The 23,208-nt window shown below is 41.9% G+C and overlaps 1 protein-coding gene across 1 annotated transcript in view; it reads right to left on the bottom strand.

The window, feature by feature from the left end:
* The window catches only part of LOC124031644 (zinc finger E-box-binding homeobox 1-like), a 50,737-nt gene that overhangs the window by 5,903 nt on the left and 21,626 nt on the right, over positions 1-23,208 (bottom strand). Inside the window, exons 2-3 of the mRNA XM_046343138.1 lie at positions 5,738-6,067; positions 2,633-2,866 (exon numbers count right to left, since the gene is read on the bottom strand). Coding sequence (XP_046199094.1) covers positions 2,633-2,866; positions 5,738-6,067 — 564 coding nt within the window. The remainder of the gene's footprint in view (positions 1-2,632; positions 2,867-5,737; positions 6,068-23,208) is intronic.

The following is a 23,208-nucleotide window of genomic DNA, read 5'->3' as shown; positions in this document are numbered from 1 at the left end:
GCAGCCGAGGTGAGTAAACATTTAAACGTGTTAACCCTCGCAAGGCTGCAGGCCCAGACGGCATCCCCACCCGCGTCCTCAGAGCATGCGCAGACCAGCTGGCCGGTGTGTTTACGGACATATTCAATCAATCCCTATACCAGTCTGCTGTTCCCACATGCTTCAAGAGGGCCACCATTGTTCCTGTTCCCAAGAAAGCTAAGGTAACTGAGCTAAACGACTACCGCCCCGTAGCACTCACTTCCGTCATCATGAAGTGCTTTGAGAGACTAGTCAAGGACCATATCACCTCCACCCTACCTGACACCCTAGACCCACTCCAATTTGCTTACCGCCCAAATAGGTCCACAGACGATGCAATCTCAACCACACTGCACACTGCCCTAACCCATCTGGACAAGAGGAATACCTATGTGAGAATGCTGTTCATCGACTACAGCTCGGCATTTAACACCATAGTACCCTCCAAGCTCGTCATCAAGCTTGAGACCCTGGTTCTCGACCCCGCCCTGTGCAACTGGGTACTGGACTTCCTAACGGGCCGCCCCCAGGTGGTGAGGTTAGGCAACAACAACTCCACCCCGCTGATCCTCAACACTGGGGCCCCACAAGGGTGCGTTCTGAGCCCTCTCCTGTACTCCCTGTTCACCCACGACTGCATGGTCATGCACGCCTCCAACTCAATCATCAAGTTTGCGGACGACACAACAGTGGTAGGCTTGATTACCAACAACGACAAGATGGCCTACAGGGAGGAGGTGAGGGCCCTCGGAGTGTGGTGTCAGGAAAATAACCTCACACTCAACGTCAACAAAACTAAGGAGATGATTGTGGACTTCAGGAAACAGCAGAGGGAACACCCCCCTATCCACATCGATGGAACAGTAGTGGAGAGGGTAGTAAGTTTTAAGTTCCTCGGCATACACATCACAGACCAACTGAATTGGTCCACTCACACAGACAGCATCGTGAAGAAGGCGCAGCAGCGCCTCTTCAACCTCAGGAGGCTGAAGAAATTCGGCTTGTCACCAAAAGCACTCACAAACTTCTACAGATACACAATCGAGAGCATCCTGGCGGGCTGTATCACCGCCTGGTACGGCAACTGCTCCGCCCACAACCGTATGGCTCTCCAGAGGGTAGTGAGGTCTGCACAATGCATCACCGGGGGCAAACTACCTGCCCTCCAGGACACCTACACCACCCGATGTTACAGGAAGGCCATAAAGATCATCAAGGACAACAACCACCCGAGCCACTGCCTGTTCACCCCGCTATCATCCAGAAGGTGAGGTGCATCAAAGGTGCATCAAAGCTGGGACCGAGACTGAAAAACAGCTTCTATCTCAAGGCCATCAGACTGTTATTAAACAGCAACCACTAACATTGAGTAGCCGCTGCCAACACACTGACTCAACTCCAGCCACTTTAATAATGGGAACTGATGGGAAATGATGTAAAATATATCACTAGCCACTTTAAACAATGCTACCTAATATAATGTTTACATATCCTACATTATTCATCTCATATGTATATGTATATACTGTACTCTATATCATCTACTGCATCCTTATGTAATACATGTATCACTAGCCACTTTAACTATGCCACTTTGTTTACATACTCATCTCATATGTATATACTGTACTCGATACCATCTACTGTATCTTGCCTATGCTGCTCTGTACCATCACTCATTCATATATCTTTATGTACATATTCTTTATCCCCTTACACTGTGTATAAGACAGTAGTTTTGGAATTGTTAGATAGATTACTTGTTGGTTATTACTGCATTGTCGGAACTAGAAGCACAAACATTTCACTACACTCGCATTAACATCTGCTAACCATGTGTATGTGACAAATAAAATTTGATTTGATTTGAAGAAGGTCAGGAAGGTCTTCCAAATGGGTCTTCCAAATGGACAATGACCCTAAGCATACTTCCAAAGTTGTTGCAAAATGGCTTAAGGACAACAAAGTCAAGGTATTGGAATGGCCATCACAAACCTCAATCCCATAGAAATTGTGTGGGCAGAACTGAAAAAGTTGGTGCGAGCAAGGAGGCCTACAAACCAACTTATTGTGGGAAGCTTGTGGAAGGCTACGCGAAATGTTTGACCCAAGTTAAACAATTTAAAGGCAATGCTACCAAATACTAATTGAGTAGTATGTAAACTTCTGACTCACTGGGAAGGTGATGAAAGAACTAAAAGCTGTAAAAGCTGAAATAAATCATTCTCTCTACTATTATTCTGACATTTCACATTCTTAAAATAAAGTGGTGATCCTAACTGACCTAAGACAGGGGATTTTTACTGGGATTAAATGTCAGGAATTGTGAATAACTGAGTTGAAATGTATTTGGCTAAGGTGTATGTAAACTTCTGACTTCAACTGCACGTATATCTATAGGCCTCTAAAGATAGGCTTCACATTTTCCCCCTGCCATTTTGAAAAAAAGTAGCTCTATGAATCTTGTTGCAAGCCTTAATAGAGATTACGAGAAATGTGTTTGTGTGAAAGCAGACAGTCGTCTACCTGGAAAACTAGCCTTATTAGCAAGCAGTAGATAGAGACATGCAGTGTGTTTGCGTCAAAGCAGGCAGAGAGTAGCCTACAGTACCTTGTCCCTCAGGTGAGCGCTGCGTCCCAGGAGACCAGATGGGAAGGGGGTCATCGTGAAGGTTCAGGCTGCCAGGGTGATACATGGCTGGGGCTGTAGCGCTGCCGTTAGGGGGCTGATGGTGCTGGTGGTAGTGGTGGGAGGCAGGGTGGTGGGAGGATGCCTTTCTCAGCTGCACCAGAAAGTCATAGTGAGCCATGTCCTCCAGGGCCTGACTGTCTGACCTGTGACCTGCTGGGAAAAAGAGGGATAGGGGATAAAAACGTGTGCTGTGCCTAAAGACACCCAACAAACCATAGGCTCTCATGCCCTATTGATTAAATATGATGTAATGATATGACATGAACAGAGACTGTGAGCAAATCCCAAATTACAGTATTTTATGTGTAGTGAATTGAATTAATAGTCAACTGGTTTGGTTCCATTTTGTAAACAAAATAGAACAGATAGAGAGGGCACATTCACAATGACACTATTTTCTATGAAGGGCACTACTCTGGTCGAATGTATTGCACTAATTTTATGAACAACTATGAAAGAGAGAAGTTGTCTGCTCTGGGCATCTGCAGGAATAGCCAAAAAGCTTTTGTCATTGACCTTGAGTGCTGTAACAGGCAGCGAAACCCACAGACGTAATGTCATGTGAAGAGAAGACGAGAGACGAGAGGGCGCTTTGCTTTCTATCACAATCAGAGTGCTCTGCTCTGCACTGAGTTGCCTGCCTGTGACAGACTTTGAGGAAGTTTTTTCAAATGTTTGCAGATGTTGGCATATTTTGATCTGTTCTTCATGTGGCGAGGGAAGAGCCTGTGTGGTTGAGTGTTGTAAAAATTGGGCTTTGCATTCATCAGGCACAGCCAAATCACATGAGGTGAGAGACGAAAAGAAAGGAAGAGAGAGAGAGATAGTATGTGTGTGTGTGTGTGTGTGTGTGTGTGTGTGTGTGTGTGTGTGTGTGTGTGTGTGTGTGTGTGTGTGTGTGTGTGTGTGTGTGTGTGTGTGTGTGTGTGTGTGTGTGTGTGTGTGTGTGTGTGTGTGTGTGTGTGTGTGTGTGTGTGTGTGTGTGTGTGTGTGTGAGAGAGAGAGAGAGAGAGAGAGAGAGAGAGAGAGAGAGAGAGAGAGAGAGAGAGAGAGAGAGAGAGAGGAGGGAGAGAAGAGAGGGGGGGAGAAGGAGAGGGGAGAGAGAGAGAGAGAGAGAGAGAGAGAGAGAGAGAGAGAGAGAGAGAGAGAGAGAGAGAGAGAGAGAGAGAGAGAGAGAGAGAGAGAGAGAGAGGAAAGGGAGCAACAAGTGATTGTTAGGAGGCGGGCTGTGTGAGCCTCTGATCTCCTATCTAAATAAAAGGGAAGTGTGTGTGTCTCTGAGCAAAATGAAAGGGAAAGCCTCTCAGATTCTGTTCTGTTCTGATTTCGGTACGGTAACATCACCTCTTTGGTGCATGGAAATATTGCGACATTGTGGTGGGATGACTCTTTTGTCATGCTGCAGCATATTTAAAGACTATGCTTGTATCTTAAATGGCACTTAATACCTTATATATACTGAACAACTATCTAAAAACAACATGCAGCACTTTCAATGATTTTACTCAGTTACAGTTCTTATAAGGGGATCAGTCAATTGAAATAAATGTATTAGGCCTTAATCTATGGATTTCATATGACTGGGAATACAGATGTGCATCTGTTGGTCACATATGCCTTAAAAAAAGGTAGGGGAGTGGTTCAGAAAACCAGTCGGTTTCTGGTGTGACCACCATTTTCCTCATGCAGCGTGACTCATCTCCTTTGATCAGCCTGGAATATTCTTCAATGGCTGTGTGAAGTTGCTGGATATTGGCTGGAATTGGAACACATGTAAATCCAGAGCATCCCAAACATGCTCAATGGGTGACATGTCTGGTGTGTATGCAGGCCATGGAAGAACTGGGACATTTTCAGCTTCCAGGAATTGTGTACAGATCCTTGTGACATGGGGCCATGTATTATCATGCTGAAACGTGAGGTGATGGCGGAAGATGAATGGCACGACAATGGGCCTCAGGATCTTGTCACTGTACCACTGTGCATTAAAATTGCAATCAATAAAAATGCAATTGTGTTTGTTCTCCATAGCTTATGCCTGCCCATACTAGAACCCCACCACCACCATGGGGCATCTGTTCACCATGTTGACATTAAGCAAACTGCTAGCCCACACAACGCCAAAAACGTGGTCTGCGGTAGTGAGGCCAGTTGAACATACTGCCAAATTCTCTAAAATGACGTTGGAGGTGGCTTATGGTAGAGAAATGAACATTAAATTCTCTGGCAACAGCTCTGGTGGACATTCCTGCAGTCAGCATGCTAATTGCATAAACTTGAGACATTTGTGGCATTGTGTTGTGTGACAAAACTGCACATTTTAGAGTGGCCTTTTATTGCACAAGGGGTATCTTTGTAATTATCATGCTGTTGAATAAGCTTTTTGATATGCCACACCTGTCAGATGGATGGTTTATCTTGGCAAAGGATATCTTGGCACTAACAGGGATGTAAACACATTTGTGCAAAACAGTTTTGAGAAATAAGCTTTTTGTGCACATGGGACATTTCTGGGATCTTTCAATTCAGCTCAAGGAACACTTTACATGTTGCGTTTATATTTTTCTTCAGTATAGTACACTACTTTTGACCAAAGCTCTATGGTAGTAGTGCACTATAGGGTGCCATTTGGGATATTTGGGACAAACAAATCTTGGTTAACCCAGAACTAAAGTCTTGCATAATTGGTCAGATGCTCAATTAAGTTCTGGATCATATGTGTTAAGAGAAGGCATAGAACGAGTTTCGGAACCGGAATGAAAAGCTCCACCCTTTTTCTTTCTAGTTGCAGGTAAGTCTATAGGCCAAATGTCCCCTCCCCTTCCAAAATTCGAAAGATACAAAATCCTGCGAAATCGTGATTTGTCCAAAGCACCGGAAACTAATACTGCTCGTTATCTCACGCATCCCGTTGTATCATGACAGATCTATGGTACCATCCTTGTTTAAGTAGTCTGTCCATAAGAGAATAGGGACAAACCAAGACTGAAGAAGAAAAAGTGTGACCTTTGTTGATAAGCTTACTATAGGTATTGAGTGATCCCTGCTCCCTCTCTCCATCCTTGTCCTCCATGGTTAGCCCACTCCCAGGGCTCTCCTCCTCCTCGGTCCCCTCTGCCCAGTGGCCCCCTCTGGGGCTGGGGCTGAGGCTTAGGTTGTGGGGCCGAGTTGAGAGGCCCCTAGGGCTGGGGCTGCCTGCTGGCTCAGTCCCCTCCCCGTCACCCTCTCCCTCGCTGGGGGTCAGACTGGTCTTGTCCAGGCTGTCCTGATAGTCCTGGACCTCTAGGCTCCACAAACCCACCTTATCATCATCCTTCCCCTCCGAGCCTAGTGAACTGGCCTGCTCAATGTCCACTGTCGAGAGTGTGTGTGTGAGAGAGAGAGAGAGAGAGAGAGAGAGAGAGAGAGAGAGAGAGAGAGAGAGAGAGAGAGAGAGAGAGAGAGAGAGAGAGAGAGAGAGAGAGAGAGAGAGAGAGAGAGAGAGAGAGAGAGAGAGAGAGAGAGAGGAGGGTGGAAAGGAGGTATATAAATTACATATTAGGTCATTTTATTTCACTCTCGTTAGAATCTAAATTAATTAAGAGTCTACTTAAATAAAGTACAAAAATATTACATTATAAAATAAACCTTACATTTAAAACCTTGCAACCATGTAATTCCCCTCAATTCCCCTCAATTATTAGTTCAAGTGGTGGCTATTTTCACAGGGTTAATAGAACTCTTCTGTTATTTTTTACATTGCGTTGCTGACATATCTAACACAGTGAGAGAACATTTTAAAAGGCAAAATGCACCGACATAACTGGAAAGTGTATAAAACAGCAGAGTACAACACATCAAAGTGTGAGAGTGCTATTGTATCCAGGGCCACTTTTTCCCACCGCGGAGACAATGAATGATTATCAAACACACGAACACACACATGCAAGTACACACAAACACAAATGCAAGTAGACACACACACATCTGAGAGGGACCATATAAGCCACTTTTTTCCCATCATGAAGACAATTCATGTGGATCACAAACACATGCAGGGGATTTCAACTGTAGACTCTTATTTCCCAAACTCTTCTGAGGTCTCTCTCTTTCTATCTCTTTCCCCTCACTCTGATTAGCAATATCCAATCCTTACTACATAGAACCATGCATTCACTTTGATGGGTTAATGTAGAACTTTACTTTTTAACAGGGCAGCTCTTTGAGGCACAGGGTTGGCACATGAAAATAAGTGTTTATGTTTCTCTATGAAAAACGGTGTAAGTCACTTCAAACAAAGCCAAACAAAAACACAACAGTTCATAAACTATAAAATTCAGCTCTGCAACGTTCACTGGGTATGGCGAGGGATATTTCCACATTCTGAAATGGCATTTATGTATCAGTTGTATCATTAGAATGTGATACAAAACAAGGCAACTCGTGCTTTAGGACCATGCGGACACCTCCTAGCTGTCGGGTAGGCTGTTTGGAGTGTTTATCCGGCTGGATATAAAAAAATATATAATAATATTTAACTATGTCCCCCTCACTTCTAAAAGCAAATTTACGTCCCTGTTAAAATTAGAACTCGCACATACGGTTTTGTAGAGCATGTATGAGTACAGACATTGAACGAAAGTATTGCGTCTGAATTATGAATTGTAGCTCAGTTGGTAGAGGGTGGTGCTTGTAATGCCAGGGTACTGAGTGCAATTCCTGGGTCCACCCATATTTAAAATATATGCAGGCATGACTTTCAGATGATTTAGATAAAAGTGTCTGCTAAATGGCATTGATATATAAAGTGGGAAACATTTTCAGCTTCGCTCTGACCGCATTGGCAATATCTAATCATTACCACATAGAACCATACATTCACTTTGATGTGTCTAGCACTGCACAGAACCATTCACTTTGATGGGTTTACATACAGTACATCATTGCATATCACCAAAGACGAAGCTCTGATGTGTGTGACTTTGACAATATTTTCCACTAGATACAGTATGTGCTGAAATGGCACTGATAGGAGCAGTGTTGGCAAAGTAAAAATGTCATCCTGCAGTTTGTTTCCTCGTGTATTGATTGTTTAAAACTCCTACTGTTCATGTGACATCAAATGAAGGCAAACACACAAGCTACATATTTTCCGTTAAATAAACACAAAAATACAACCTAAACACAGACGTCGATACCTTAACAAATGAGAACTCGGAGAGGGTACAGTACAGCATGTGTACACACTTTGAATGAGATGTTTTTATTATGTATTTACTGTTATGAAGTCATGGAATTAATCACTGGCCTGTATTCAGTTCATAGGGCATGTGAATTACTTGCAGCTTTGCTACGAGTACATCGTATATTGGCTATTTATGAAGCCGTTTTACATTTACATCTCCAAGGAATGACTCTAGGTATGACTGGATTTCTATTCTCTTCTCATTTAAAAAAATTAATAATGGAAATGACCCCCTAGGTTTTTGTCTTACGTTATGTGATTGTGTTCACACACGGTGAGTAAGCAGATTGAGTTCATGTTTGGGGAACCCACTGCCATTTTAGAAGAAAAAAATATATATTGGTAAAATGAGTAATCAAGATGGAACACACTTGTATCATTCTCACTGACTGCATATACAGAAGAGCTGAGGTGAGTAAATTCAGACGTGACCTTTATAGTTATGACTGTGATGCTTTGACTGTCGTGGAGAGGTGGGCCGGTGGGCTCGAGGGGCAGCCCAGAAATGCAGCTATTTCATTTCCAGCATCCTCAGTTTCGCTCTGCTCTCTCACAGTAAATGCATGCTCCGGCTGACTTGCAGGGAGCGTGGTTCACAACACTAAATTCACTAGTCATCAACTCCGTATTAAACAAGATTACTCTTCACTGCCGTACCAGATATTAGAAGCACAGAGGGAGCTATTTTTCTGCTCTGCTATGAGCTGAGAGTGAGATAACTCCTATAAAGACTTTGAAGAGGCAAAATGAGGATGTACTGGGCCGAGTTGTTAGGCATCTCCTCTGTCTGTCTAATCACTGAAGTTGGTGTCAGCACAGTGATGTAGATATTAATCTGGTGAGTGTTCTTGCTCTCAGACAGTCCTCCAAACAGTCCCCTGAGGACTCACTGATCGACAGCCTCAACCATGTGATGCAGCAGAGTAGCGCGATTAAAGGTTACAATCCCATCCCACGAAACATGCAAAATGACAGTTGTCCTGTGTTCTCACTTGTGTTCTACTCTCCAATTCATCTCCTCTCCTTCTCTCTTTTTCTCCTTCTCTCCTGTCTCTTCCTTCCTAGCCCCTGCACTGTTCAGCCTCTCTTGGATTTATTGGTTCTTACCCAATATAAAAGAGTTTGTGAAGAATGCACTTGCTATCCAAATAAATAAATCAAGTGTGCAGGTAATGAAAGCAATCCCCAGGCCAGGTTGTGTGATGCTGCTTTAATGACAGCACATGCCGTACAGTGTCAATCACTGTTAAAGGAGAGAAAAATGTAATCCAATTTGGGAGGTAATGTGGACCAGACCAAAGTTCTCTCTCTCACTGGTAGGTTGGGACTGACTGTATGTCTGAGCCCAAATGGCACCCTATTCCCTACATAGTGCACTACGTTTGGCCAGAGCCTTATGGGCCCTGGTCAAAAGTAGTGCGCTTATATAGCGAGTTGGGTGTGATTTGGGGTGTACTATATGTCTTACAGAGAAATCCCAGCAGGAATTAGAGTTTCGTCTCAACTACATGCTGCAACACGGGCCATATAGTTGTACCTCTCTATCTCCCGTAATTTCAGGAAATAGATTGGATCACAATTTCATCCCATGTAAAAGGAATGTAAATGTAGTGTCTCTGTCTTTCCACAGTTCAGCTAGATCTCAGTGAAGGGAGATACAGTAGGAGCGACCAAGCCTAACTCTGGAGCCATCTACTATGCTGAAGCAAGATATTATACCATGTGGTGTGGAAACAAAGTTGACGTTAAATTTGACTATAAAATAGATTAAAATCATTTGTATTTTGAAAAGAGTTTAAATATAAAAATATAAAGCAATTCTGCAGCCTACTCCATTCTCTGTCAGTCAGTCATTACAAAGCTATATAAATGCAATATTAGCAAAACTCTTGATAAGTCAATTATCCCATTAATCATTCATATTGGTAAAAGTCCTCATTAAATTGGTACCTTTCATAAATTAGATAAAGGCCCCTGAAATTATTTTATAATAATACACTTGCTCAGAGAAAGAGATTTCGTTTAAGAAGTCATTTTTTTACAAATCTAAAAAAGATAGGGCTAACAATGATTACTCCAGCACCCTACCCTTGCGAGGATAATGACAACAATACTTTCCTAAAATGTTTTATGAGATTGGAGAACAAAATAGCCCAATAACATCAAATATGCACCACCATATTTTACCATAATTGATGAAAAATATATATATGTATATATTTGACCATATTTGGTGGTAAAATACGGTGGTGGATCTTCGATGTTATGGGGCTAGTTTGCTTCCACTGTCGTGGGGCCCTTTTCGAGGTCAACGGCATCATGAACTATACCAAGATGGCCGCAAGTGGATCTTCCAGCAAGACAATAACTACAAGCACTAATCAACATCCACAAAGAAATAGTTAATTGACCACAAAATCAACGTTTTGCAAGGGCGATCTCAAGTCTCCGGAAATGAACCCTATTGAAAACCTGTGGTTTGAATTGAAAAGGGCTGTCCATAAGTGCAGATGAAGGATATAAAGGATCTGGAAAAATTCTGTATGAAGGAATGGTTTACGATCCCTTCCCAATGTGTTCTGCAATCTCAATAAAACATTTATAAAAAAGGCTAGTGTCATTATCCTCGCAAGGGGAGGATGCTAGAGTACTGAAAACAGGGGTGCCAATCATTTTGTCCACAACATTTTTGAGGTTTTTTTTTATAACTTGTTCAAACAAATCTCTTTCTCTGAGCAATTGTATTTGTACAAAATAATATAATTTCCCAAAATGTTTTACAGTCTTTTTTGCTCATCTATATCAAGGGTGGCAATTGTGTGAATTTCTCAAAATACTTTTAGTTCCCTAAAATGGGGCACTATGTACAAAAAGTGATGTAATTTGCAAGTGCCACCCGATATCAATGAAAATGAAAGCTGGAAGTCTGCACTTTAACCTCATAGTCATTATTGTATCATTTAAAATCCTAAATTCTGGAGTACAGAGCCAAAACACCGGCACGTGCCACTGTCCAATTACTTTAGGAACTCGCTGTATATATTTCAAACTCTATTATTAAAATGACATTCTAAAAGTGAAATTGGTTCACTCAAACATTTTGATTTTTATTATAAACCTAAATTATACTCCAACAATATTTTTGAGGTTCGGAGATTTGCACAGACTTGATGACTTTCAAGGAAATAAAATACCAATCTACGAAAAGGAGAAGAAACCATGTGGGCCCCATATGACAGTAAATTAATTCATCACTACAGCTAAAAAGATCAATGAAAAAAATAGGGAATTATGCATATTTCAAATGATGGAGGGGAAATGGAGTCACTCACTATTATTGATCTTGAGGAATCTGACATGCAACGCAATGATAAAACAACAAGGAAATGCTAATCAAATGGCTACCCGGACACACCCCCTCTTTTACGCTGCTACTACTCTCTGTTCATTATCTATGCATAGTCACTTTACCTCTACCTACATGTACATATTACCTCAATTACCTCGACTAACCTGTGCTCCCTGCACATTGACTCTGACATTGACATGGTCTCGGTACCCCCTGTATATAAAACCTCGCTACTGCTCTTTAATGATTTGTTATTAGTTTTTTTGTTTTTTTTTACTTCACACTTGTTTTTCTTAAAACTGCATGGTTGGTTAAGGGCTTGTAAGTAAGCATTTCACTGACAGGTATTCGGTACACCTGTTGTATTCGGCGCATGTGAGAAATACAATTTGATTTGATTTGAAGGCAACAGTAAACATGCCGTACCCCACAAATTCTGCAGCGCCCCCCCTTGGGTCAATTGAGATTTGCATGTGACTACCACATTTTTGTTTAATACTATAGATCCCGCCTTGGGCCATTCAGTGTAATTTTGGAAAGGCCGATTCTCTATGGCTAAACGCATCATTCACCCAATTATCGCCCTAATCAGGCCAGTGGTGTCTGAGATATCACGTGTGACTAACGTCCTAACGGAGAGAGACAGATCCACCGTCACCTCCCCGATTTCCTTGTGGGGGACAGTTAAATTAGTCAAATGGCTAAGTATTTTTAACCGTATTTCAGATTAATTAAAGGGGCGATACTGAAGGGGTGATACTAAAGGGGTGAACGATTTGGATAAAATGTCAAATGTACACTTTTCAAAATATCTGAATGCCTTTACTTAGCAACAATCAGACATGGCAAAGATGCCATTGGGGCAGCCGTAAACAAGCGCTTTCACACGGCCAACTGTTGTTCAACATAACGTCCAGAAAATCAGTATGTTTCTCAACTCTCTGAAGAAATAGAAATGAAATTCGCAATTTTACAGCCGTGTTACCACATGAAGGTATAGGAGAGGAGGCCACATGGACAGGAATGGCAGCAGCATTTCTCAAGACACAGAGGAAATTGTAATGGTGGGGCGAGCAAAACACACGCTTGTGCAGTATAGAACTAAAACTCATAAAAGCTATCTACATTAATGTACTTTTCTTGTGCAAGTTCAATTAAAAAAAACATCTTATTGATACAGGGAACGTATTGGAAGAAATGCGCGAGTTACTTTAAAATATATATATAATGTTTTGAAAAACAAACAAACTCCCTAATATACAAGATACCATTTCTCTCACAATAACCAAAATGTGAAACGCTATGTTTACACATATTTAGACAGAGACACACATGCAGGAGCAAGCAGGAAATAGTTACAGTAGCCTACCTATGATGACTGTAGCACAGGCAGAAGATCCATACTGTATTAATCTTGAAGTTCCACAATGATGATGATGATGATGAAGAGGATTTATTTAGGACATTTTAGAGATCAACTAGCCCAAAACACTAACGCAACGCAATGTCTGAATTATAGCAAATACCAAAGCAGCTATTTGACATTCTTGCAATGAGTCAGAGGCACCACATCTAAGAACAAACACCTCCCACTCCAACGCTTCTATCAACACTGTCAGTCTGTCAGGGAGGCAGGCAGGCAGGTCCATCGCTCTCTCTGCCCTCGTTTGGCCTGGTCTGATAGCAGCAAGGCTGCTCTCTCTCTGAGAGAGCAAGGCCACATTGCAGAGAGGGAACCAGGACATTATAGCAAAGCATTCAGTATATCAAAGATGCCTATTTGCCTTTAAATTATAAACTGGTAATAGATTAGACATCAACTACGGTACTGGCCACACATATTCAACTAATATGCAGAACAACCATTCGTATTGTTCAATTGATTGGTGGTAGAATAAATCCTTTATAATTACTCTGCATCAAACTCATGTCGCTAAAGCTTTTACAACAGCCTTATATTTAGCTGCAGCTTTATAACATTCTTCCTGTAGAGTAAAGGGTAGAACAAGTGTCTGTCTATTAATGGTCAGATAATTAACCTACAGGTTATTTAACAGGGCAGATACTGTACTGTAAGTGTGTACATTTTAGGCCCACTACAGTAAGTGTGTATATTTTAGGCACACTACCGTCAGACTTGCAGAGACACTTGCCCTGATGTACTGTGCAGTAGGCCACACTGTTGTATTGCTGCAGAAGAGTGAACGTTCATGCTATAAAACTGTGCTACTGGGATGGACTCCCTGGAGGCGAAAGAAAGGCAACACCTGTTCGGGCCTGGTGCTGGCATGCAGAGAAGAACGATTGAAAAAAAAAAGATGAGAAGAGCTGCACACTCTGGGAGCTCAGATGCAATCATTTTATAAGCATTGTTTCAACAGCTAAGAACTTTGCTCCCTTCGGTCTCAGTGTAGAGATCCACGTGAAGCCAGACGTGTGATTAATGTCTTTATTGCTATCCATTGTAAATCATGTTTGCAGGCCTATGTAGCCAAATTGTATTTATGATCTAATGTTATCCATTCATGCTTTTTTTTTTACATGTTCTATTTATATCACTAAATCAACCACTGAAATCAAGCCACAGCCAGCCATGATTACATACACCTGTGTGTCCTTTCAAACTACATAATGTTTCGAACACTATATGTTTGTCATTATACCCTGATGAAGACGGCTTGTCTGTCGAAACACTGGTTCTAAAAATCTGTGCTCCTAGAGTGCGCGGGTCTCCTTTTCTTTTTCTGCTGGGAGGGCCAACATGGGTCATATCAGTTTCATGTATGATGGGGTGGAGAGCATAAGTTACCATTAGTAATACGTGGGTGTTGATCAGTAAATGTCTTTGTGGAGTGTGTGGCTTCTCTCTGCAACTGCGTAGGCGTGAATGTGTTTGTGGAAGAAAGAGATAATGAGATAGAGAGACAGAGAGAGATATATATACAGTGGGGCAAAAAAGTATTTAGTCAGCCACCAATTGTGCAAGTTCTCCCACTTAAAAAGATGAGAGAGGCCTGCAATTTTCATCATAGGTACACTTCAACTATGACAGACAATATTAGAAAAAAAATCCAGAAAATCGCATTGTAGGATTTTTCATGAATTTATTTTCAAATTATGGTGGAAAGTAAGTATTTGGTCAATAACAAAAGTTTATCTCAATACTTTGTTATATACCCTTTGTTGGCAATGACATGGGTCAAACATTTTCTGTAAGTCTTCACAAGGTTTTCACACACTGTTGCTGGTATTTTGGCCCATTCCTACATGCAGATCTCCTCTAGAGCAGTGATGTGTTGGGGCTGTTGCTGGGCAACACAGACTTTCAACTCCCTCCAAAGATTTTCTATGGGGTTGAGATCTGGAGACTGGCTAGGCCACTCCAGGACCTTGAAATGCTTCTTACGAAGCCACTCCTTCGTTGCCCGGGAGGTGTGTTTGGGATCATTGTCATGCTGAAAGACCCAGCCACGTTTCATCTTCAATGCTCTTGCTGATGGAAGGAGGTTTTCACTCAAAATCTCACAATACATGGCCCCATTCATTCTTTCCTTTACACGGATCAGTCGTCCTGGTCCCTTTGCAGAAAAACAGCCCCAAAGCATGGTGTGTCCACCCCCATGCTTCACAGTAGGTATGGTGTTCTTTGCATTCTTTGTCCTCCAAACACGACGAGTTGAGTTTTTACCAAAAAGTTATATTTTGGTTTCAGCTGACCATATGACATTCACTCAATCTTCCTCTGGATCATCCAGATGCTCTCGAGCAAACTTCAGATGGGCCTGGACATGTACTGGCTTAAGCATGGGGACACGTCTGGCACTGCAGGATTTGAGTCCCTGGCGGCGTAGTTTGTTACTGATGGTAGGCTTTGTTACTTTGGTCCCAGCTCTCTACAGGTCATTCACTAGGTCCCCCCGTGTGGTTCTGGGATTTTTGCTCACCGTTCTTGTGATAATTTTGAACCCACGGGGTGAGATCTTGCGTGGAGCCCCAGATCGAGGGAGATTATCAGTGGTCTTGTATGTCTTCCATTTCCTAATAATTGCTCCCACAGTTGATTTCTTCAAGCCAAGCTGCTTACCTTTCCTATTGCAGATTCAGTCTTTGACAGCTCTTGGGTCTTGGCCATAGTGGAGTTTGGAGTGTGATAATTTGCAAATCATTTCATTAAAAATCCTACAATGTGATTTTCTGGATTTGTTTTCTTCTCATTTTGTCTGTCATAGTTGAAGTGTTCCTATGATGAAAATGACAGGCCTCTCTCATCTTTTTAAGTGGGAGAACTTGCACAATTGGTGGCTGACTAAATACTTTTTTGCTCCACTGTATATAGAGAGAGAGACACAGAGACACAGAGAGAGAGAGAGAGAGAGAGAGAGAGAGAGAGAGAGAGAGAGAGAGAGAGAGAGAGAGAGAGAGAGAGAGAGAGAGAGAGAGAGAACAAGAGATAGTGTGTCACGCTGCTGGATATTGAAACGAAAGAAGATAGCAGGGGAAATTCCCTGAGCTCTCTCAAGTCAGCTAGAGACCAGACCCACTGCATCAAAAGACACTGTGCAGCATCACAGATCAGTCGCTCCTTCTCTCTTTTGATGTCCTCAAAAAAGCATGATGTAATAATTAAAAAGACATCACCCTATCAAGTAATCCACACACAGATTGCTGTGTCAGAGATGAAGAGATGAACATAGAAAGAGAGAAAACTAGAAAGAAGGGAGCTGCAGGGAGGAATTGAGCAGCTTGTATCTTTCCTGCCAGTCATGTTTAGCCCATAGGTTTAGTGTGTGCAGAGGAGTGTCTAAGTATGAGTTCATGCCCACATAGTCGACGATGTTACTCACTAAACCCAGTACAGGAAGCAGAGTCGGCACCAGAAAGAATGAGTTGGACAGGCCTTTGATTTCCATAGGCTGGCAGGTTTTTTCGCGGGACCTCCTATGTGTGTACGTGCTTGTTCGTTCACAACTTGTTAAAATGGGCTTTGTATTAAAGACCGTAGGCATCTCGTGAGTTTCAAGTTTGGGGAAGTTTATAATTTATCCAACCATTTCTCCCGATCAGCGTGCCAGTTACGTTTTCGTTCCTTATAATCATTATCACATGGTTAATCATAAAAATCATAAAAGTTCAAATTCAACTAAGGCGAGAGCACCAGCCTCTGCCATATGGACACATTGATACACTGTGATCCATTGGCGGCTAAAGAAATTTGTGCATAGAACTCAGAGATAGCCTATAGGCCAATGCAGCAGTAAGCCTATAACTTCATCGTCAACTAAGTAAAATATGTAAATAGGCCTAAAGTCGACAAATAAAAACAGTCAAAAATATTTCACATTCATCTCTCTACTCCACCTGTCTGCCTTCATCTCTATCTGTCTTGACTTGAGCTATTAATAGTGAAGTGCAACATTGTATCAAATCATCAACTGGAAGCTGTAGCTGTAGCTAGCAAACTTGCAACATTACATCAACTAACCTGTTCCGGGCCGTCAGAGTTTCCCGCACCAGTGAGCTCAGGACAGACCGTCGGGACAAACAGCTCTTTTTTAATGACGTTTCCACTGGATATATGGAATCATCAGATCATTATGCTCTTTCACACCAAGGCTTGGTGATTATCGAAGTGTTGCTAAAAAGATGTTTCAAATACTTAAAACTATCATTCACAATGGATGTTAAAAACTTGACTGGCCTGCACAGAGCCCTGACCTCAAACCCATCGAACACCTTTGGGATGAATTGGAATGCTGACTGCGAGCCAGGCCTAATCGGCCAACATCAGTGCCCGACCTCACTAATGCTCTTGTGGCTGAATGGAAGCAAGTCTCCGCAGCAATGTTCCAACATCTAATGGAAAGCCTTCACAGAACAATGGAGACTGTTATATCTCCATATTAATACCCATGATTTTGGAATGAGATGTTCGACGAGCAGGTGTCCATATACTTTGGGTCATGTAGTGTTTGTCACCAGAGAAAACATCTGAGCGAGTGAAACAGCGCCCTCTATATGAAGTTAATGTATCTGATGCTGTCTGGACAGAAATAGTATGACTATTCTGGTCCAGACAGTATCAGATACAGGTGAAGTCGAAAGTTGACATACACCGTAGCCAAATACATTTAAACTCAGTTTTTCACAATTCCATTTAATCCTAGTAAAACATTTAATCCTAGTAAAAATCCCCTGTCTTGGGTCAGTTAGGATCTTTATTTTATCTTCAGAATGTGAAATGTCTGAATAATAGTAGAGAGTGACTTAATTCAGCTTTTATGTCTTTCATCACATTCCCAGTGGGTCAAAAGTTTCGGGTAGCCTTCCACAAGCTTCCAACAATAAGTTTGATTTTCCCATGATGTCAAGCAAAGAGGCACAGAGTTTGAAGGTAGGCCTTGAAATACAGGCACAAGTAATACCTCCAATTGACTCAAATGATGTCATTTAGTCTATCAGAAGCTTCTAATGCCATGACATCATTTTCTGCAATTTTCCAAGCTGTTTAAAGGAGCAGTCAACTTAGTGTATGTAAACTTCTGACCCACTGGATAAGTGAAATAATCGGTCTGTAAACAATTGTTGGAAAATGTACTTGTGTCATGCACAAAGTAGATGTCCTAACCGATTTGCCAAAATTACAGTTTGTTAACAAGAAAATGTGTGGAGTGCTTGAAAAACGAGTTTTGAAGACTCCAACATAAGTGTATGTAAACTTCCGACTTCAACTGTACATGGTCTACACAGACTGAGACAGAGGTGCGCTGTTGCGTCTTTCTGTAGGCGCGTGTCTCGCTCAAATGAACTGTTAATATTTCTATATTTTATTTGGACAGGCAAGGTCGTGCCTCCTAACGCCCACCCATAACGCCGGACCTGACAGGAAGAGGCTTTAATAATTGTCTGAACAAACCAGAGCCCTCCTCTGGTTGGCTCTGGTGAGACAGTAATAATTTCAATGTTATACGGTTGCGACTGTATGTATGCTTTGGCGTATGCAGGCAAGGGAATGTCATAAGGATTTGTTTTTGTTAGCGGCTACATGTACAACTATTGCAATGAGAATTGTAGGGATGTAAAGTTGAAACAAAAAAATGTGAAAACTCGCTCTTAAAAAATTATATTGACTACGGTTAAGTTAGCCTACTCATGTACCACTGGAAGGTTTTAAATATACAACAACAATGAAAAGTCAAAAAAGTCCACACGCATAGCCTACAAATGGAAAGAGACCCGCAGTGCACGATATTGATGTTGGGGATGCTGTCCCTATTAAACAACATTTTTATCGTGTCTCATTGGAGAAGCTACGTAACTTGGACTCAGAGATGAAGTACATGCTAGTTATTGATATGGTTCTGGTATTTGATCAGTTGTATTTGTGTGGTGTGATTGTAGGTTTTGTTTTCGGGTCCTTGTTAGTCCACGATTTTTATGGGAGGGGGTGTTACGCCCCCCTGGCTCTCCCTGCCTCCTTCTCCTTGTTTGTGTTTTTATTTTCAGATTGGGGACAGGTGGAGCTGTTTGGGTCGTTAAGGTGACAAGTTGCACCTGGATTTGAGATCAAATAGGATATAAAAGTTTATGGTGCCCAGGCATGTCTCTCTCTCTCTCTCCACCAGCACTATTTTGTTTTGTGATCTGGTTGATTATGGTTTTTGATTAGGTGCACCCTTCAACACTTACACACATTTTACCTTATGCATCTCCATCACACCCCTCACATGCCTACTTTCACACTTCACAGGTTAGTTTTCCTTTGTAGTTTTATACTTCGTTAGTTATTTAATATTTTTGTTTCTCCTTAATTGCCAAGTGTGGACTCCCTTGTCTGTCACCATCTAAGAGCCAGGTCTGTTGGCATCGACAGCATGCAACATATTTCAACCAGATCTTCTTCAGGCAATGCAACATGACTGTGAGCAGGAGGTCTAGAGGATTAGAAAGTGCAGAGCACCAATCTATTGTATCTATCTATCTACATCAGTGATAGGGAATCGGGGTCTCATGAAGGAAATGCACAGCAACAGTCCAAACCACAGAAAGGGTTAACAACGGATGTACCTGTACTGTTGTTCAGTCTCATATTGACTCATTTCACTCACTGTGTTGTGAAACGTGGGGAGGCTGAGAACAGAATGAGAAGGACAATAGGAGAAGGAGAAGATAGGCAAATACAGTGGGGCAAATAAGTATTTCGTCAGCCACCAATTGTGCAGGTTCTCCCACTTAAAAAGATGAGAGAGGCCTGTAATTTGCATCATAGGTCAACTATGACAGACAAAATGGAAAAAAAAATCCAGAAAATCACATTGTAGGATTTTTAATGAATTTATTTGCAAATTAAACTTGCACAATTGGTGACTGACTAAATGCTTTTTTGCCACACTGTAGATAGAGTGAAGAGTTTTGGCTTAAACTCCCAGTTTGATTTTAAACTGAAACCTTTTTTCATCTTTGTCTTTCCAAGTCTTCGACAGGGACTTCACATTAGGTGGTTACAGTGTAACACCTGATCGTATGGCAACATACACAAACAGCAATTATTTAAAATCATCCAGATAGCAAGCCAAGAAAACCTCACTTTCTTCCCACCATTTCCCCTAATATTCTAAATTTGTAGAAATGGAGAGATATGGTGTGAGAGATTAGCCTGTATGGATCTGTTTGTGTGTGTGTACTTGTGTGAATGCATGCACTTGTGTATACAGCGCAGTCGGAAAGTATTCAGACCCCTTGACTTTTTCCACATTTTGTTAGGTTACCGCTTTATTCTAAATCTACATACAATACCCGATAATGACGAAGCAAAACAGGTTTTTAGAAATGTTTGCTACTTTATTTAAAATAAAAACAGAAATATCACATTTACATAAGTATTCATACCCTTTACGAAGCACTTTTGGTAGTAATTACAGCCTCAAGTCTTCTTGGGTACGACACTACATGCTTGGCACACCTGCATTTGGGGAGTTTCTCCCATTCTTCTCTGCAGATCCTCTCAAGCTTTGTTAGGTTGGATGTGGAGCATTGCTGAATAGCTTAATTCAGGTCTCTCCTGAGATGTTCGATCGGGTTCAAGTACGGGCTCTGGCTGGGCCACTCAAGGACATTCAGAGACTTGTACCGAAGCCACTCCAGGTCATTGTCCTGTTGAAGTTTGAACCGTCGCCCCAGTCTAAGGTCCTGAGCACTCTAGAGCAGGTTTTCATCAAGGATCTTTCTGATGAGTCCAAATTTTAGATTTTTGGTTCCAACCGCCATGTCTTTGTGAAACGCTGAGTTGGTGAACAGATGATCTCTGCATGTGTGGTCCACCATGAAGCAAGGAAGAGGAGGTGTGATGTTGTGGGGATGCTTTGCTGGTGACACTGTCTGTGATTTATTTAGAATTCAAGGCACACTTAACCAGCATGGCTACCACAGCATTCTGTAGCGATACGCCATCCCATTTGGTTTGCGCATAGTGGGCCTATCATTTGTTTTTCAAATTTACAATGACCCCAAACACACCTCCAGGCAGTGTAAGGGCTATTTGACCAAGAAGGAGAGTGATGGAGTGCTGCATCAGATGACCTGGCCTCCACAACCACCCGACCTCAACCCAATTGAGATGGTTTGGGAGGAGTTGGACCACAGAGTGAAGGAAAAGTATCCAGCACGTGCTCAGCATATGTGGGAAATCCTTCAAAACTGTTGGAAAAGCAATCCAGGTGAATCTGGTTGAGAGAATGCCAAGAGTGTGCAAAGCTGTCATCAAGCCAAAGGGTGGCTTCTTTGAATAATCATAAAATGTAAAATATATTTAGATTTGTTTAACACTTTTTTGGTTACTTCAAGATTCTATGTGTGTTATTTCATATGTTTGATATCTTCACTGTTATTCTACAATGTAGGAAATAGTCCAAATAAATAAAGACCCTTGAAAGAGTAGGTGTTCTAAAACTTTGATTGGTACTGTATGTATGTGTCTGTGTGTGTAATGGGAAATGGGATACCTAGTCAGTTGCACCACTGAATGCATTCAACCCAACCACTCTGAATCAGAGAGTTGCGGGGGACTGCTTTAATCAACACCCACGTAATCCGGGGTGCAGTTGTTGTTGGGTTTTAACTGCCTTGCTCACGGGCAGAACGGCAGATTTTTCCACCTTGCCAGCTCTGTGATTCAAACCAGTGCCCTTTCGGTTACTGTCCCAATACCTGCCACCCCTCAAATGTCAGTGAGTGGAGTTGTGCACATTATTTTGAGGTGTCTTGCTCTATCCCTGTGCAGCTGTGCCTTGCCTGAGCTCTGTTCTATTCCATGCAGAGCGGTGGGATGTTGGGTTGGGTAGGAATGCAAGGACACATGGAGGGACCAGTCCCACACACTCACCACACACATACACACAAACACACACCACACCGCATATGAATCAAAAACCCAACTCCAGTTCAGTTCATTAACTGCTCTGTCATCTCAAAGTCTCTCACACCACTCTATAAATACCTTACTTTCCCCAAAAAATTTGTTTTCCCTTTTTTTCAGCACATGAAAATGCTTCACTGCATCTTCCAGTTCTTTCTGATGTGGGCTCTTTATTTTGTACATTTGAACAAAACCACACAATGGTGGTTCTGCGTCTAGAATATTAAAACATTCTCCTGGGGGAAGACAAAAGGTTTGAAGTTTTAATAGGGTAGTCTTAAATAAAACTCCTCTTTGAGTTTAACAGCTATATAATGTGGGACAGTTATGGGTTTAGTTTCTAGTTGAATTGCAACTTATTTTCTGTTACGGTCCGAGAAATCAGGGGGCTGAGGTCTGACTGGTATGCCTGGTATCCACAACACTGGGTGAATCCCCAATGGCTCCCTATTCCCTATAGAAACCTTTTGTCTCTCTACAACATCTTTATGATCTAAAACATCTTTATGAGATTGGGAATGAGGTGTTTTCACAGCAATACAAACACAGACACAAAGGAATAAAGACAAAGGGATGAAATGTTGCATTAAAATCATCAAAAGCATTTGCTTTATCGACCAAAACTAAATCTAGACAACAGAAGGATCAGATTTAAACATAAAGTAAACATCTATAAAGGTTGTTTCTCTGACTTGTTCTTTGCTGCATGGTACTCTTGGGTGACTCAGCACATCAGCAAGGAGAAAAGGAAACACTGGACATTGTTGGTCACCGCCTTTCAAATTGTGTTGCTTTATGGGGGCGGGGGGAATGGTCTAACTTGCACTTACATGTGACTACATGAACTTTACAGGAATCATGTGATCAAAGGTCGACTGCAAGTTGACTGCAAGTTTATGCAGTTGCTCTTCACCAACTTCACAATAGAGCCTGTGGAGGCTCTATTGTGAAGCAGTCATTAGGGTATTTTGTTTGACTCAAGCAAACGTGACCAAAGAAGTGACTGAAACAGGAACCAACTTTGCCGCAATTCACGTGTACAGTGGATATGCTCTAATGATGATATTTGGGGCTTTCTCTCTCACCATTTGATTGATATTTTCCGTTTATGAGACTGTGATCTGGGGGTTGGAGACATGTTTATTCCGACATTAAAAAGAACAACTTTTATAAACAATGGCAACACTGCTATGTTGCACTGAGCCTTGCTGTTGGAAAACCACATCAGTGTCCGACTTTTCGGCTGTCGCAGACGCACCTCCCCCGACTTCACTCCTCTACAGGTGGTTGCTTTCGCCTTACCACTCAAACGAGCCCCATGACTCTTCCACTCTTTCCCTCCTTTTACACACATACTGGGCACCCCCCTCTGGTACATACTGGTATTACATTGTTTCAATAGACCATCTTTCACAGTCATGACACAACTCAGCCTCTGTTTATCATTTTTCTTGGTGATGCCGCCCAGGTGAATATATGAAGAGATTTTTCACAATTCATCTTTCCTAGAT

Source organism: Oncorhynchus gorbuscha, linkage group LG03 (assembly GCF_021184085.1).
Source record: "Oncorhynchus gorbuscha isolate QuinsamMale2020 ecotype Even-year linkage group LG03, OgorEven_v1.0, whole genome shotgun sequence".
In the NCBI taxonomy this organism is placed as follows: domain Eukaryota; kingdom Metazoa; phylum Chordata; class Actinopteri; order Salmoniformes; family Salmonidae; genus Oncorhynchus; species Oncorhynchus gorbuscha.
The sequence above is the reverse complement of the archived record's forward strand: the minus strand, read 5'-3'. Positions and strand labels throughout refer to the sequence as shown.